The 15,336-nt window shown below is 33.9% G+C and overlaps 2 protein-coding genes across 2 annotated transcripts; both read right to left on the bottom strand.

Annotated features, from left to right (window-relative positions):
• Positions 1-7,093: 7,093 nt before the first annotated feature.
• LOC107786677 (uncharacterized) lies at positions 7,094-10,789 on the bottom strand. Its single transcript, XM_016608195.2, has 8 exons — positions 10,548-10,789; positions 10,405-10,426; positions 9,079-9,135; positions 8,914-8,995; positions 8,654-8,749; positions 8,232-8,356; positions 8,127-8,145; positions 7,094-7,718 (listed from the first exon to the last, which is right to left on the bottom strand). The coding sequence occupies exons 1-8, from the start codon at positions 10,639-10,641 to the stop codon at positions 7,398-7,400; spliced, it is 816 nt and encodes a 271-aa protein (XP_016463681.1). The 5' UTR covers positions 10,642-10,789; the 3' UTR covers positions 7,094-7,397.
• A 1,450-nt stretch (positions 10,790-12,239) lies between these two features.
• On the bottom strand, positions 12,240-14,794 carry LOC107786676 (uncharacterized). Its single transcript, XM_016608194.2, has 3 exons — positions 14,400-14,794; positions 14,120-14,313; positions 12,240-12,429 (listed from the first exon to the last, which is right to left on the bottom strand). The coding sequence occupies exons 1-2, from the start codon at positions 14,760-14,762 to the stop codon at positions 14,131-14,133; spliced, it is 546 nt and encodes a 181-aa protein (XP_016463680.1). The 5' UTR covers positions 14,763-14,794; the 3' UTR covers positions 12,240-12,429; positions 14,120-14,130.
• Positions 14,795-15,336: the final 542 nt, after the last annotated feature.

The raw sequence follows: 15,336 nt of genomic DNA, 5'->3' as shown, positions 1-15,336 counted from the left end.
TAAAACCTTATTAGAAAAAAAACTTATGGGAAAAAAATTATAGTGAAGGAAAAAGAGTACACATGTTTAGAAATACGCCTTTTGGTTGCCTCCTTAAAAACCTTGCAAGGAAAACTAAGTGGGACAAAACCTTATAAGGGAAAAAGAGTACAACGCGTATTAACTCCCCCTGATGAGAGCATCAATTCACATCCTTAAGTCTTCGCATCCCAATCTTGTATACTAGTTTCTTGAAGGTTGACGTCGGTAGAGATTTGGTGAACAAATCAGCCATATTATTACTTGAACGGTTTTGTTTCACGTTGATATCACCATTCTTTTGAAGATCATGTGTGAAAAATAACTTTGGCGAAATGTGCTTTGTCTTATCCCTTTTATGAATCCTCCCTTCAATTGGGCTATGCATGCTTCATTATCTTCATACAAAATTGTGGGTAGTTTGTCACACTTCAAACCACATTTGTCTCGAATAAGGTGTATTATAGACTTCAACCATACACATTCTCAACTTGCTTCATGAATAGCAATTATCTCAGCATGATTAGATGAAGTAGCCACGATTGATTGCTTAGTCAATCGCCAAGATATGGCAGTGCCTCCATATGTAAACACATGGCCAGTTTGAGATCGAGTCTTGTGTGGGTCAGATAAATACCCAGCATCAGCATAACCAACAAGATCGGGACTGAAATCGTTGTCATAAAATAATCCCATATCGGTAGTCCCTTTTAGATACCACAATATATGTTTGATTCCATTCCAATGTCTCCTTGTATGAGCAAAGTTATATCTTGTTAAGATATTAACTGAAAAAGTTACGTCAGGCCTTGTAATATTAGAAAGATACATTAGTGCACTAAGATATGGTACTTCGGGACCAAGAAACTCTTCATTATTTTCATGAGGTCGGAATGGATCTTTATTTATATCGAGTGATCTCACAACCATCGGGGTGCTCAATGGATGTGCTTTATCTATATAGAATCGCTTTAAAATCTTTTTAGTGTATGCTGATTGATGGACAAAAATTCCATCTTTCATTTTAAATTCTTTCTTTAAATAGTCTACTGCTTTAGGAAGCACCCTAGGAGTTCCAATAATATTTAAATCATCAACATACACGGGGATTATAATAAATTTAGTCTAGATCTTTTTACAAAGACAAATTGAATCATTCTTGTACCATTCTTTCAACAGGTACTCACTTAGGCGATTATACCACACGCGCCCTAATTGTTTCAATCCGTATAAGGATTTTTGAAGCTTTATTTAATAAATTTATTGGAAACCTTAATATGCTTCAGAATAATTTAAATCCTTTAATGATTTCTATTATACGCATATCACGGTTTTCTTGTTCTATAGAGCGGTGGTTAGACCAGCCATGTTGTATGGAGCTGAGTGTTGGCCAGTCAAGAATTTTCATATCCAGAAGATGAAAGTAGCAGAAATGGGGATGTTGAGATGGATGTGTGGGCACACTAGGCTGGATAAGATTAGGAATAAAGATATTCATGAGAGGGTGGGTGTGGCTCCTATGGACGTCAAGATGCAGGAAGTGGGGCTTAGATGATTCGGGCACGTGCAGAGGAGGAGCCTAAAGGACCCGGTTAGGAGGTGTGAACGGTTGACTTTGACAGGTACGAGAAGAGGTAGAGGGCGACCTAAGAAGTATTGGGGCGAGATGATCAGGCAAGACATGGCGCAACTTCAGATTTCCGAGGACATGGCCCTGGATAGGGAGGTGTGAAGGTCGAGCATTAGGGTTGTAGATTAGGAAGTAGTTGAGCATTTTTACAGCTAGTCTGATAGAGTTTGGTCTAGGTCTGCTAGCGGTTGTTGTTCATCACACGATTTTTATTTTTATAATTTATTTTTTAATTTTATTATTGACATACTTATTGCCCTTCCACTTATTTGTTGTCTCTTACGGTGCTGGTTCTATTTGTCTGATTTCTGTGTTATTACAGATCTTTTGTCTCTGAGCCGAGGGTCTCCCGAAAACAGTGTCTCTACCCCCGGGTAGGGGTAAGGTCTGCGTACACTCTACTCTCCCCAGACCCCACTAGTGGGATTACTACTGGGTTGATGTTGTTTGTTGTCTTGTATTGCCAGATTAAAACCAGAAATGACTACATCCACCACAGGAGAATATGTCTCTATATAATCAATGCCAGTATATTTACAAATCTTCTTGTGACACAAGTCGTCTTTTTGTCTATCGACTTGACCTTTTTTTTTGCACAAGAACACATTTATACCTTCACTGCCTTTATACTTCCAGGTGTTGGGACTATCCGTCCAACTTTATATTTTTCAGGTGAAATCAATTTTCACTGCGTATTTTTTATTTGGCCAATCATTTATCTGTCCAAATTTCATGACATATTTGAGCTCAAGATCCTCGTCAATATTAATAATATTGAGTGCTATATTATATTAACAATATCGTCGACGATAATTTTATATTGGTTCTACTATTACCCAATAAAGACATAACTTATTAAGATCTCTTTATCTTATTATTTTCAGGTACCTGAGCCTCTCCCATAAAGTCTTATAAAGTGTTATGTCGCGGTGCTCTTCTAGAGCATTTGCCTACTTATTATGACCATCTTGAACATTTGCTCATCTCCTTCTTCAAAGAGTTTTATCTTTGGAACCGATTAGTCTATTATACTTCATGCATGCCATAGACTCTATTCATTATGAACTTTATTTTATTTGGAGCATTAGCAGTTGAATATGACATTTAGCTTTGGATCAACAAATACACCTGGCAATATTTTGCAAATGAATTATCACTTGAACTTCAAGTTTATATTTTCTCGTACGAGGATCTAGATATACTCATAATAATTCATTACATACATTACTTTTTCAGCTGTCCATTTTCTCCCCCTATTATTGGGATCACTAACACATATCCCTAGCCTTATTTGGGGATCCATCTTTGTGCATTGTGGTGGAGCAATTAAATCATATAGCACATTTATATTTTTAAATGGAAATTGTTTGGTTCCTGATCCTGAACCATTTGTGATAGGGAGAACTTATCATAACTTGGCTAGATGCGTACAAGTGTTGTTGTATATTAAATAATACATCACATACCAAATTTTATTTTGGCAGTTTTGTTCCCATAACCAATGGTTTAGATCATAGGCGTACAATTTCTGCTAAATCAACTTGGATTTAAACCAATATTATCAAGATAAATCATCATAATTTATATTCTGGAACCGTGCTCTAATAATTTGAGCAATCAATCTTGCAAAAGCCAAACTGAAAGTTGATAACAAATCCATATGTAATCATAGAATAGATGCATATAGTAAAATCATATAATAGTAAACGGTTCGCGTGGCAGGTGACTGAGCCCATATATTTATCACATTTTATTCGTTCCAGAAATCAAGGGATTCAATCCCAACCTTAACTGGTATATCATGAGAATAAGCAGCACAAGAGAATTCTTGAAGAATCTTATATTTCTTCAATATATGCCAATGTAATTCTCAATTAATTTTTTGCATCATAATTGAACCGAGATGGTCAACTGGTCATGCCAACTAATATTTGTTTCAGTAAACCTCTAGTTTACTTGTGACATGTGATTCCATCATCATGCTTATATTTGTGTAGTAAAAATAGAAAGAAAATTAGGTAATTTTCATATTTACCCGTTATGATTATAGAAATATGAAGATATTCAATATTCATTTCATCTATAGTCTCAATATGCCAACCACTTTGACTTATACATTTGAAACTCAAAAGTTTCTTTTGAGAGTTTACAATATCAATGTTGTGAATAATTTTATTCATCCGGGTAGTAACAAATTAATTTTTCCGGAGCTCTTAACAATGTTTGTACTACAAGATCTTTTGTCACACCATTTATATGGTAAATGTCTCCTTCACGGAGAAAATTATATCATAATAAATTATCATGGTCAAAATCATCATAAACAAAATTATTTCTTGCTTTAATTTGCCTTTAATAACCTTTTATAAGGCACAACACAATATTTTTTGGCGTATCACATGTACGCGACCAATGGCATATTCATGTAACCACATAAAAATATTTATTCTCTTTATTTCACCCAAACCTCCCTTAGAGATGAGTTGTGCGGTATTCATTTAATCATGCATTGTATGTCTTTATTCATTACTTTTATCACATATTGCTACATTCACCTTTAAAAATAGGTCTACATTCTCAATGCTCATCACATGTCACATTCGCTTCAAGGAATGGATCATAATCAGCGGCGTACTTTATTATTTTTCATACCAATTTGATGGTAAACATTGCCTTCACATTTTGAAGGACTATTTTGAGAATCCTCATTATTCTACTCATAGTGATTATTATTATTATTTTGATCTTTGGAACGTCCATGTTCATTATTCAACCACGCGTCTTCATTTAGACTAATTATGCGCCGCTACCACATTCACTTCAAGAATGGAACTTGTCTTCATTTAGACTGATTATGCGCCGCTACCACATTCACTTCAAGAACGGAGCAAATCAAGTGGGACAATATTCATGCCTTTTCATGAAAAATATATTATTTTTCTTTAGTCATCATTATATCATCAATATGGTATAGTGGGACACAGACCTAATGTCCTACCAATATAAAGACATGTTAGGCCATACTAAATTGGGATTCAAACCCAACTCCTATCATCATGGAGCATCAAGACTCGATCTTGATGTCTTACCCTTATGGTGCATTGTGACTAGAACTCATTGAAGTTGATATCATTAATAGTAAAGCACAAAAACAATTTCAAATACGAAGGAAATGCTTACCTTTTGAGTTAAACTCTTCATAATGTCATTTGGATATAATTCTCAACAATAGATTTTCGTTTACTCAGATCAGCTAAATAATTAGTGTCAAACAGATATATGAAAATACAAAATAATATTGAAAATTTACATATGGTCTTTGCTGCAATAAGCTTACTTCAAGATGAAAGTGATATGACCAGAACATTAAAGAAAAATGATGTATCAAATAGAATAATATAGTACTACTAGTTACCATGCACTTTTGTGGAAACTAAGTATTATACTCTCTAGAAAAATAAAGAGATATAGCATTTATCTACTACTATATGCTTTCAATCAAACAAATAGTGGACAAATCTTTGTCTACTATCTACTACTATATGCTTTCCATATAGAAATGATTCAACATATTAATTTGATAAGAACTATCATCAATGAAAAATTTGGTGTAGTACATACTTCTTGTACTAATATTTTATCTTATTAAAATAAAATAGTTACGAGTATTATTATTATTATTATTATTATTATTATTATATTATTATTATTATATTATATTTGATAGTAAACTAATGTATAATCATTATACTAGGCATAGTAAAATCGTATTATAAGGTAAAACCATAAGCATACATAATAAAGTATAATTTTAATTTTGTAGATTATTTAGTATACCGCATGCCACCTATTATTTAGTTCATGAAAATTTAACAAGGTGACATCCTTAGCAGCCACATAAAAACTAATTTTCTAATAACCAGACCATTGCTTATTCTAAATAGTGGTACAAACTTATCTGATTTAAAGCTCGGACTTGTTGCTGTAGCATAAAGATGTGTCTGTAACATTACATACCTTTTTGAATAAAATCTGGATAGTGTTGACAATAGATCATCGAGATATACCTTACCAAAAGTGGAATTCAACCTCGAGGTTAGAGACTTCGCGCTGATAATGTGTTATAAAATATAGCTCAAAGTAACAATATAGAACAACGAAAAACAAGCTAAGAGATATAGAGAGAAAGAGAGGAGAAATTCTTATTTCTTCTTCAATTGTGTGTTTCTTCCTATCTATTACAAGACCTTTATATAGGCATGAAAAGTGAAGAAAAAAATATGTCATTGAATATGTCATTAAGCATTTGAAAAGATCATGGAGGAAGAGTAGACAGAGTTACCCAATATTTGCATGGACGGTAGATAACAGGTATTGGTAAAATAGTCAGAGTGCATGTAAACTAGCTCGAATACTATCATCATAAACCATGATACCCTCCATATCAAAATAATTATATGTAAGAAGTTTTCTTGCGCCGAATAAATCTTAAGTCCACAATTTTCTTATGATTTTTTGTGTTGTATAATGTGTTTAGAAACATAGAAACATTTTTTACCACAAATAGAAAGGAATATGTGGATATTCATGTTCCAAATGAATGAAAGTTGAATTCCAACTTTTAGGTAATGAACTTAGAAGAGTATCTACGTTAATACAAGTAAAAATAATGTCGAACGATCTAGTCGTCTTTTTGGACCCACTAAAGTTAATGTAGACAGTGCTATCAAGCAAAGGAAGCAAGTGTTTGTAATTAGTCTTGAACATTACTTTTGAGAATAATAAAATTTACAAAGAATTAGGCTATTGCCATAATAATACCTCTACCTCGTGTCGACCTCATGGTTGAAATAAATGGAGTCAACTGTGAAGAGAAAAACTTGGATACTGGAGGATACTTTGTTCATAGGTTTAGTGATTACTTTGTATTTTCGTTCACGAGATTGATACAATCAAATATTCAATGATATATAACATTAATCAAGTGGATGAGAATGAGAAACCGAGATGGTTAAATTGCCTGAGCAGTGTCTCTTGTCTTTGTTTCATTGAACCACCACTATGTGCTAAAAAAAAATCCAAGATTATATTTTATAATGAGTCTTTTATGCAGCCTATATTAATCAACCCAATTGGGAAGTTCTGTATGTTGTACAACACGAAAAACACTAGTGGAGGCTCAAAGGCCTCTGGGTTATTTGTTTCCAGTTTCAACTACAAATATATGTCCAAATGGGTAAAACAATCTCTCTGCCGTTGCTTACGAAAATGTTTCTTAGCTTTGACACCGGCCTCAACAACTTAAAGATCTTGGAGTTGAACTGTGAATGCTGTAACTCTGGAAAATGGCAAACCTTTTTTTTTCTTCTGCTTTACTCACTTTCTTGTACTAATAGTAATCGCAAGTAACTAATTATATTTTGGAAGTGTGGACCAATCTCCATATCAGAGAAACTTATCCCTTGCGGCATAATGTATCTTTCTTCAACACACTAACCTTACACTCTTGAAAATGACACTTTTAAATAGACATTACATGCAATGTTCATTATTTTACAACCTACTAGTGTAAGAGTATTTACTAGACCGCGATAAAATGTCTCAGAACGCCTTAGGCCCTATAACACAACTCAATTATTCTATGACCTCACATGATTTACAAGGTAAGCAACGAATAATGGTCTACAAATTGTACTAAATTCAAGCACATATCTATGACAGACAGGAAAAGGGAAAAAAGGGTTCCAATTCACTGAAGATAATCAGACGTGGGATATCCAGCACCAGGTGGGGGATAATTGGCTGGTGGGTAACCATAAGGCTGCTGTTGTGGAGGTGGGTAACCCTGAGGCTGCTGCTGTGGTGGTGGGTAACCCTGAGGCTGCTGTTGTGGTGGTGGGTAACCATGGCGTTGCTGTGTTGGTGGATAAGCCTGGGGCTGTGCAGGTGGATATCCCACTGAAGGGGGAACAGGCTGATCTAACCGAGACATTTGTTGAGCAGGTGGCACTGCCATTGGCCGTGGTCCAAATTTTCCATCTCTTTTGTCCATTTCAACCTTGTGCTGTGTCTGAATAGAATTATGATGACCAAGAGTGAGTGCAAGCCAACATATACTAGTGCAAAAAAAAAAAAAAAAAAAAGAACGGAAAATGATCTCAACTTATAATACATTCACAGACACCAGTAACTGATGTTATGACTAAAGTTTTACAAGCATAATTAGTTCCATCAATAGTCATGATCAGATATTTACTCAAAAAAGAAGATTTTCATACGTTGTATGATAAACTCTGCCTATGTGAGTTTTGCAAAGCATAGCTGGTCCTAAGTTTGATAAATGTTTTGGCTTGGAGGCTAATTGACTATTTCAATGGAACTCTTTTTTTAAGAAGATAAGATAATTTGACTATTTCAATGGAACTATGCTCATGCTAATGATTTCCCAGATGAAGAATGTGTTCAAGTTATCACATACCTGCATACAGCTGCAAACCCTGCCGATAGAAGAGAAAAGTAAATGAAGATGAAAATAGAACTCGGAACAAAAAATGTTTTTGATACTTAAAACCATGCGTCTTACGTGCAGTAAACAAAGTCCGACAGACAGTTCAGAAGCTGAGCAGCATCTTGAATTTCTTCACTTCCTGTGAGACAAGCAATAATGCTACATATACATGCTAACTGCTGTAGGCAAAACATGAATCCCTACAACAAGAGGCAATGTAAATTAGATAAAGAGTTTTAAGTTTTCTGGATTGACGGTGTAAAAACTATTTATAGAGTCAGGTCATTTATGAGGTAATCCTTGATAACTCCATGATAAGTAGTATTAGTTTGTAACTTGATAAAAATGATAGCTTACATGCTATAATAGGTGAAACTAACTAATATGTCATTTAAAAAATATTTACATTTGCAAATAACTTAAATCCTTAGATAAAATGATGAGCATGTCACAAGAATAGACAAGTGGGAGGAGAGATGGAGAAGAGTTGAAATTACTATTATGCAATTATCGCATTTCGTTGTCTGCAGATTGAACTCATCTTGCAACATAAAGCGTGTCGAAGCAACAGAATTTGCAAAGCAAAGAAAAACCTGACAACAAAAGCATGTTTGAGAAACAAATTAGGAGAAAATAAAGATACAGGCTCAGAGATTTTCAGGAAAAATATCTAAATATCTGCCTGACAATGAAGAGATATATCATATAATCCTGAAATTGATGAAGAATTTCGAGGATCAACAGAATAAAACCAGACCTCCGTACAAAGGCAGAATTCAGGGCAGTGACTTTCTCCACATCTGCCGCTACAAGGCATATAGCCTCCACAACATGTATATCTATAAAAGAAAGAGTCTTTAACTGATATAGGTACTTCAAGACACAGCAACTTTTACAAACAAACAAAAAACAAAACAATTACCTAGACATATCATTGTATAGAGCTCGTTTGCGGAGGATGTATGATGCACATGGGGCGCTATAGCATTCAAAGTAAAGAAAGAATCAGTTTTGAGTAGTAGCACCACCAGTTAGACGAAAGTTCATACTACCACTTTGTGCGCAAAACAAACAAGAAACCAAGGAAAATCTTGTGACCTTCAAGTTTCTGAGCAATATTCTCTCTTTCATTAGTGATAGCAGGGGATATGGAAGAGCAATTTCACTGGATGAGCCAAGCAATCAACTGGATTTCTAAACCATCAAGAAGGAATTAAGTAATTTGAAGTAGATCGGACTTAAGTGACTCTTCCAGACTGAGACTTTTATCCACTTTCATACCGACAGTAGGCATTTTGATAAAACCATTACATTATCAGTTTGAGTTGATAACATTTCTCGTTAGTTGTCACTCACTAAGAATCTTCCCGACATATTGCATGAAGAAAATAAACTTCAAAGAACTGTTATGCAACAACTACTATGTAGTTTTCGGAAAGAAAGCTAACCGAACTCAGAGATTGATACGTAGTATTTGTAGAATTTGGAACGAAAGCTAACTGAACTCAGACGTCTGAACATTGTCACAGCATTCATTGATTTAAAATCTTCGATCCTCCTTTGTTCAAAAGGGTACGACAATTAATTAATTTTTGTCTGTTATCTAACAGAGACAAACTTAAGAGTCGGATATCAAAATTCAGAAATTTGATATTCTCAATAAGACAAAAGAAGTGGAACTTCCACCTTCTTGTACTGAATAAAGCACCAGCAATTGTCCAAAGAAGTCGCACTCTTTAGAGATAGACAAAACTTAAAATGATTCACACTAACATGATTCACTAACCAGTACTAGGAAAGGCTAGCAGCTTAAAATTATAACAATAAACCAAAAGAAATAGACAATGTATACTGAAGGCACCTTTGTCTCCTCGATATAAATTTTAAAAACATTTTTTTATAATAGGTCCAGATCCTTTGTTAGTGAATGTAGTCAGTCCACTGCTGAAGTAAAATCCTAGATCTGCGTCTGCAAAAATGACCTTACATGCCACAGAAGAAAGGTAAAGAACTAAAATAAACATAATTTTCAAAAGGATTGCTTGACAAGCTTCAATTTTCAATTCTATTTACCACATTCCCTCTAAATAATCTTAATTTGATGTTTTCCAAGTTACAAGCAATCATAATAACAAACACCAGTTCTAGTTATTCAGCAAACAAACAAGCTATAGAAATTAAGCTCAAACCTCATAATTCATAATCATAATCCATAAAATAAATGAGTGAACATAATAGAAGCACTCACCACCAAAGCGAGAAACAGCAAACTGCAAAAGGCACAAAACACAGAGATCAGTGTAAGTCGAACGCTATAATGCTATATATACCACAAAAGAACTCAAAAGTCGAGCCCAAGAAAAGGAAAATCCAAGTGAAGGGAGACTATACAAAGAGGATCAGACTGAGTGGCACGCATGAGATCAGTGTGCCAGTGATTCGGATAGTTCTGACGTAACTTCATCTTCTCCATTTGATCCGCCATTTTTCCGTACACTAAAAACACGCACTGATTGTGAAAGACTTTAAAATAAAGTACGTGCGTTTTCTTGACGAAATTGGAAAAAAGAGAAGGAAGAGGAATGTTCTGTGTATGGACTATGGACTATGGAGTCAGAGGAGAACATTATTGAGTACTCCTATTATACATGTGGAGCGATACAGATATTTCCGATGTCCATTGTACACGTGGAGTTTTCTGATTGGTGACTCTGGACGCTCGCATTTTCTGCTGTATTTAATGTACACCTACCGCATTCCAATTTCCACTGCAACTGGTTTAGCTACTTTTATTAATTTAATTTACTTCCTTTTTAATCAATTTAAAAAAGAATGTTTAGCTACTTTTATTAATTTAATTTACTTCCTTTTTAATCAATTTAAAAAAGAATGTTTCCTTTTAGTACTATATATATATTTAATAAGTTTTTACTTCAATATTTTAATATACTCTTTATATTTTAATCTAAGTGTTTTATTTTTATTTTTAGTCTTTTTTTATTCTTTTTTTTTTTTAGAAGAATGTCTCTTTCTATACTTGGATCAATGTATGTATGAACCCTAAAAAAATCTCGAAGGATAATTGTCTAATCCTAACATTCTATATGGCTGGTTCAAAACCACAAGATCCATAGGATATTTTGGTACATTATAATCACTAGATTCAACATTATTCTTTATTTTCTTAAAATGCGTGTTTAGTCAAACTAAGACACTTAAATTAAATAAAAAAGGACCATGGTGAAATCCATCTAGGTAAATCCACAACGTGAGCCTATCGTCCTACACTTACCTTACCCACAACCTTTAGCAAGGGAGAAGAGAAAAGGCAAACAAATAAAAGGAAAAGTACAAAGAGAAATCAAAGAATCTATTGCAGAGCTTTAGTTTCGGAACTGAATTTGAAGTGAGAAAACGACTTGAGAATCAAAGGAATATACAAAAGCAAGATACCTACATTTTCTTTGAGCAAGCGGTGAGCCTACAAATATGTTACAAAATGCTTTGAGGTCAGAGATCAAGATTCTTAAGAAGGAGTGAAGTAGATTCTCGAATTCCAAGCATGACAAATTTCGAAAACGATATATTCAAAGGTCAAGTTTGCTGAGAACTCAGCCAAATTTCAGATTTGTGGTAGGTTCGAATCCACAATGCCTGTCTAATTCACACATTACGTTGCACTTTTACTACTAGACTAAACCGTTAGGGCAATTTTTTGGCTAATAATCGAGAGCTCCCGAGGCGCTTCTAACAAATTCGCTTAATTTTTTATTTTATTTTGTGGTTTAACTCCCATCAGCTTATTTCGCCGTTTCCTATACATATCACGGCAAACACATTTTTCTGAAGCGTCAACTTATGTGTTCAATTTCATATCTCTGGAAAGAGTGAATCACTTTCTGAGACTTGTATACACGACACCTATAGTTAATTTTTTAAAAAAGAAATTAGAAAAGCAAAAACAGGTCGCAGTTGAAAGGCGAGACCTACAGGAAAATACGTTTTACACTAGCCGTGAATGAAGAGGTTTTGAGTTTGGAGTGGGATATTGAGGTTCGTCCGTTGGATACGTTAAATCCCGTGTAACAAGCGAGCTCTTTACTCTCAAATTAAAGAATGATAGTTATACATAGGAATAAATATCAAGATCTTTAGGAAGCTCGCACTGGCCAGCCCATCCTGTTCCAACCACTACTACTCTCTTCTTCTATGGTTCTGATTCATTCTCTTTAACTGCTTCTTCAATTCTGCATATGCCATTACATCTCCCGTACTGAAACAAGTAACAATCAACAGAGAAGTATAAGTAGCAAAATTCTCAACAAAATATGACAGAAAAAGATCAGTCTCTAAAAGAACCACAACATACATTCACTAAACATCAATTCTTTAAGTGAGTCCTAGCCGAGATTGTAATTTAGTAGATCAGAAGTTCAGAACTGATTATAAGTGCATTATCCTGTTGTGAATTCTATAAACATAAATCACCTCATATGAACAATAAGAAATGTAGACAATGAAGTAAAATACGGATAACATAAATCACCTCATATTAACAACTGCTTAAATGAAATCTCATTATTTGTCGACATTTGTCAAGCCAGGCTAAACTCTACTCCCACTTTTGAATCCATCAGGACACAATTTCCTTTTGTAAAGCATCCAATTTATTTGAGCTATAATCCACAAAATTTGATATAAAAAAATCTCCAAGAGTTGACATTATTTTAGTACAACTTTACACCTATTAGACCAACATTTGTAGTCTTAGCAACATATGATTCATTCATCTTTCTTTTGTTAAATCATACTAATGAGTTTCGGAATGGACATAGACACAGCTAAACAAAAAACGCCTACCAACTGAATAACATTTCTAAATAGTTAGCCAAATCCATATTAAGATTCAAAAGATATCTTCTTTTGTTCTAGAAGGAAAATTGTCAAAACGCTCAACTACCTTGTTAGTTGTCTATTTATTTGATACTTAACGTGAAAGGAACAGTTCTTTTCCGATCTTTAACTTCTTCGGGCTTGTGCATAGAGGGCCTTCCAACTTGTATTACAAACTTCAAGGCAAGGTGAAAAATGAGGACATATATGTTCCAGTGTCAAGAACTTCAGAAGTTCTCCTTTATTACAAAAAGCAAGAACCCAAACGGATGAGAGGGGAAAAAATGGAAATCAAAATAAGCATCAATAATGCACATTGACAGAATTCACACCTTACTGCAGAAAATGGTATTAGAAAAAGAACAAAGACGTGATAAATCAGCAAGCAAAACAAAAGTCACAAAATTTGGAACGAAAACTGAAGAGATGAAAAAAAAAGAATAAGGAGATTGGCTACAGAGAGCTCTGCAGAGATATGTGTAATCCCACATCTTCTTACTGTCATTTCTTAAGTGAATAGGCTCTAATTGGGTTGTCTGAAAAGAGTATAAGACTGACAAAAAATTCAGAATTTGTTGATGCATTTTTTAGGACTGTAAAATAATCTGAAACCTCTCGGACATTCCTTATTAATTTTATACTTATCTGATAAGGTAATGTAAATTCAAAAGTAGCCAACTTTAAGAGACAAAAAACTGAAGAAGTTTAATGTGTATGGAACCTAAGAATGAAGAGCATTTCCCAATCATATAAATCAACCATCTAAGCCACATCACATATACTTGAACACAGGAAAATTTCAAATGACAACTAATTGCAAGTGACAGTATCAGTTTCTAATAATACTGTCAAGTAAATTTAGTACAACTGGATAATACACACACATTCGCGCGGAAACATAGACCAAGTAGTTCTATCAAGTAAATACAGTACATAACTTGCAGGATAATACTATATATAACCGTATATAAAGTTAGAACAGCTAGCATACAGTATTTCCTTTGACACAAATTATCAAACAACAACTATACAGGTTCCAATTAAGAAAAAAGCAAGTGTGCGAAGCTTACAGTAACGAATTTTAGTCGTCATTATCATCAGGTTCGTCAAGCTTTTGACCAAAGCCTTTAGGTCCAGCTCTAGCAGATCTAGCTACAATTTTGCCCTTGCGACCACTACTCTTCTTTTTCTTAGCTACCTCTTCTTTCTCAAACTTCTCTTTCTCCCTTTTCTGCAAGAAATCTGTAACCGCTATGTAGATTACCTGTATCAACACAAAGAAAATGCACAATTAACAACAACGTCCATAATTTCACCTCTATTAAAGAAAAAGAAACTTAAATAAATTACCCCAATAGTGAGAATGGATAAGCCAACGAAAGCAACGAAAAGAAGAGCTGATATGATGGTTGACACTCCATCATCGCTGGTGGAAGAAACTATTTGCTCGGTAGTTTCAGCTGTAGAAACTATTTGCTCGGTAGTCTCAGCTGGGTTTGCTTCTGATAGCAAGAAATTTCCCGAAATAGCGGAAATTTTCCAACAACTTCGGACATTGGTTTTGGAGGAAATTAATGGTAGATTGTGAATCTTGTGGGGGTGGAACTTTCTAACTTGTGAAATTTGAAAGACATTTTTGGAAAAGAAAAGAGATGCTTTAGGCTTAGCAAGAAAGGAGAGAGATAAGGATGTAGCAGTAGCAGTAGCAGCCATATCTGTCTCTCATCCCAAAATACTTCATTCATTCTTGATATGCATACAATCTAGTGTGGGGACCGGGTAACATAATGATTTTTTTTATAAATATTTTTTTACTTCTGTTTTCATTTACCTAATATGTGTACGATCAAATTATAGAAATTATAATTTAAAATAAGTCATAAAAATTTATATGATTATAAATTATTTCCGATGAGAATTTTAAAGTTAATTATTTTTAATATAAAAACATAATATTCTTTTTTAAACATACTAAAAAAAAGTATGTCATATAAAGTGAAGCGAAAAAATCACGTTTGAATTGCGCGCGCGCATATATATATATATATATATATATATATATATATATATATATATATATATATATATATATATATATATATATGAGAAAATATGAAAAACTTCAATTATAAAGGAGTTAAAGATAAAACTTCACAAATCTCTTAAATTTGCAAACATATGAGAACATGCTTAATTCGCTATTGCTAGAAAACAGGGGCGGCTTAACAATATTTGAGGCCTAAAGTCATGTTGGTAAGAGATCTTAAACTTTTTTAAAAAAATAAAT

This window comes from Nicotiana tabacum, chromosome 19 (assembly GCF_000715075.1).
Source record: "Nicotiana tabacum cultivar K326 chromosome 19, ASM71507v2, whole genome shotgun sequence".
Taxonomy (NCBI): domain Eukaryota; kingdom Viridiplantae; phylum Streptophyta; class Magnoliopsida; order Solanales; family Solanaceae; genus Nicotiana; species Nicotiana tabacum.
This window is presented reverse-complemented; position numbering and strand designations above follow the sequence as displayed.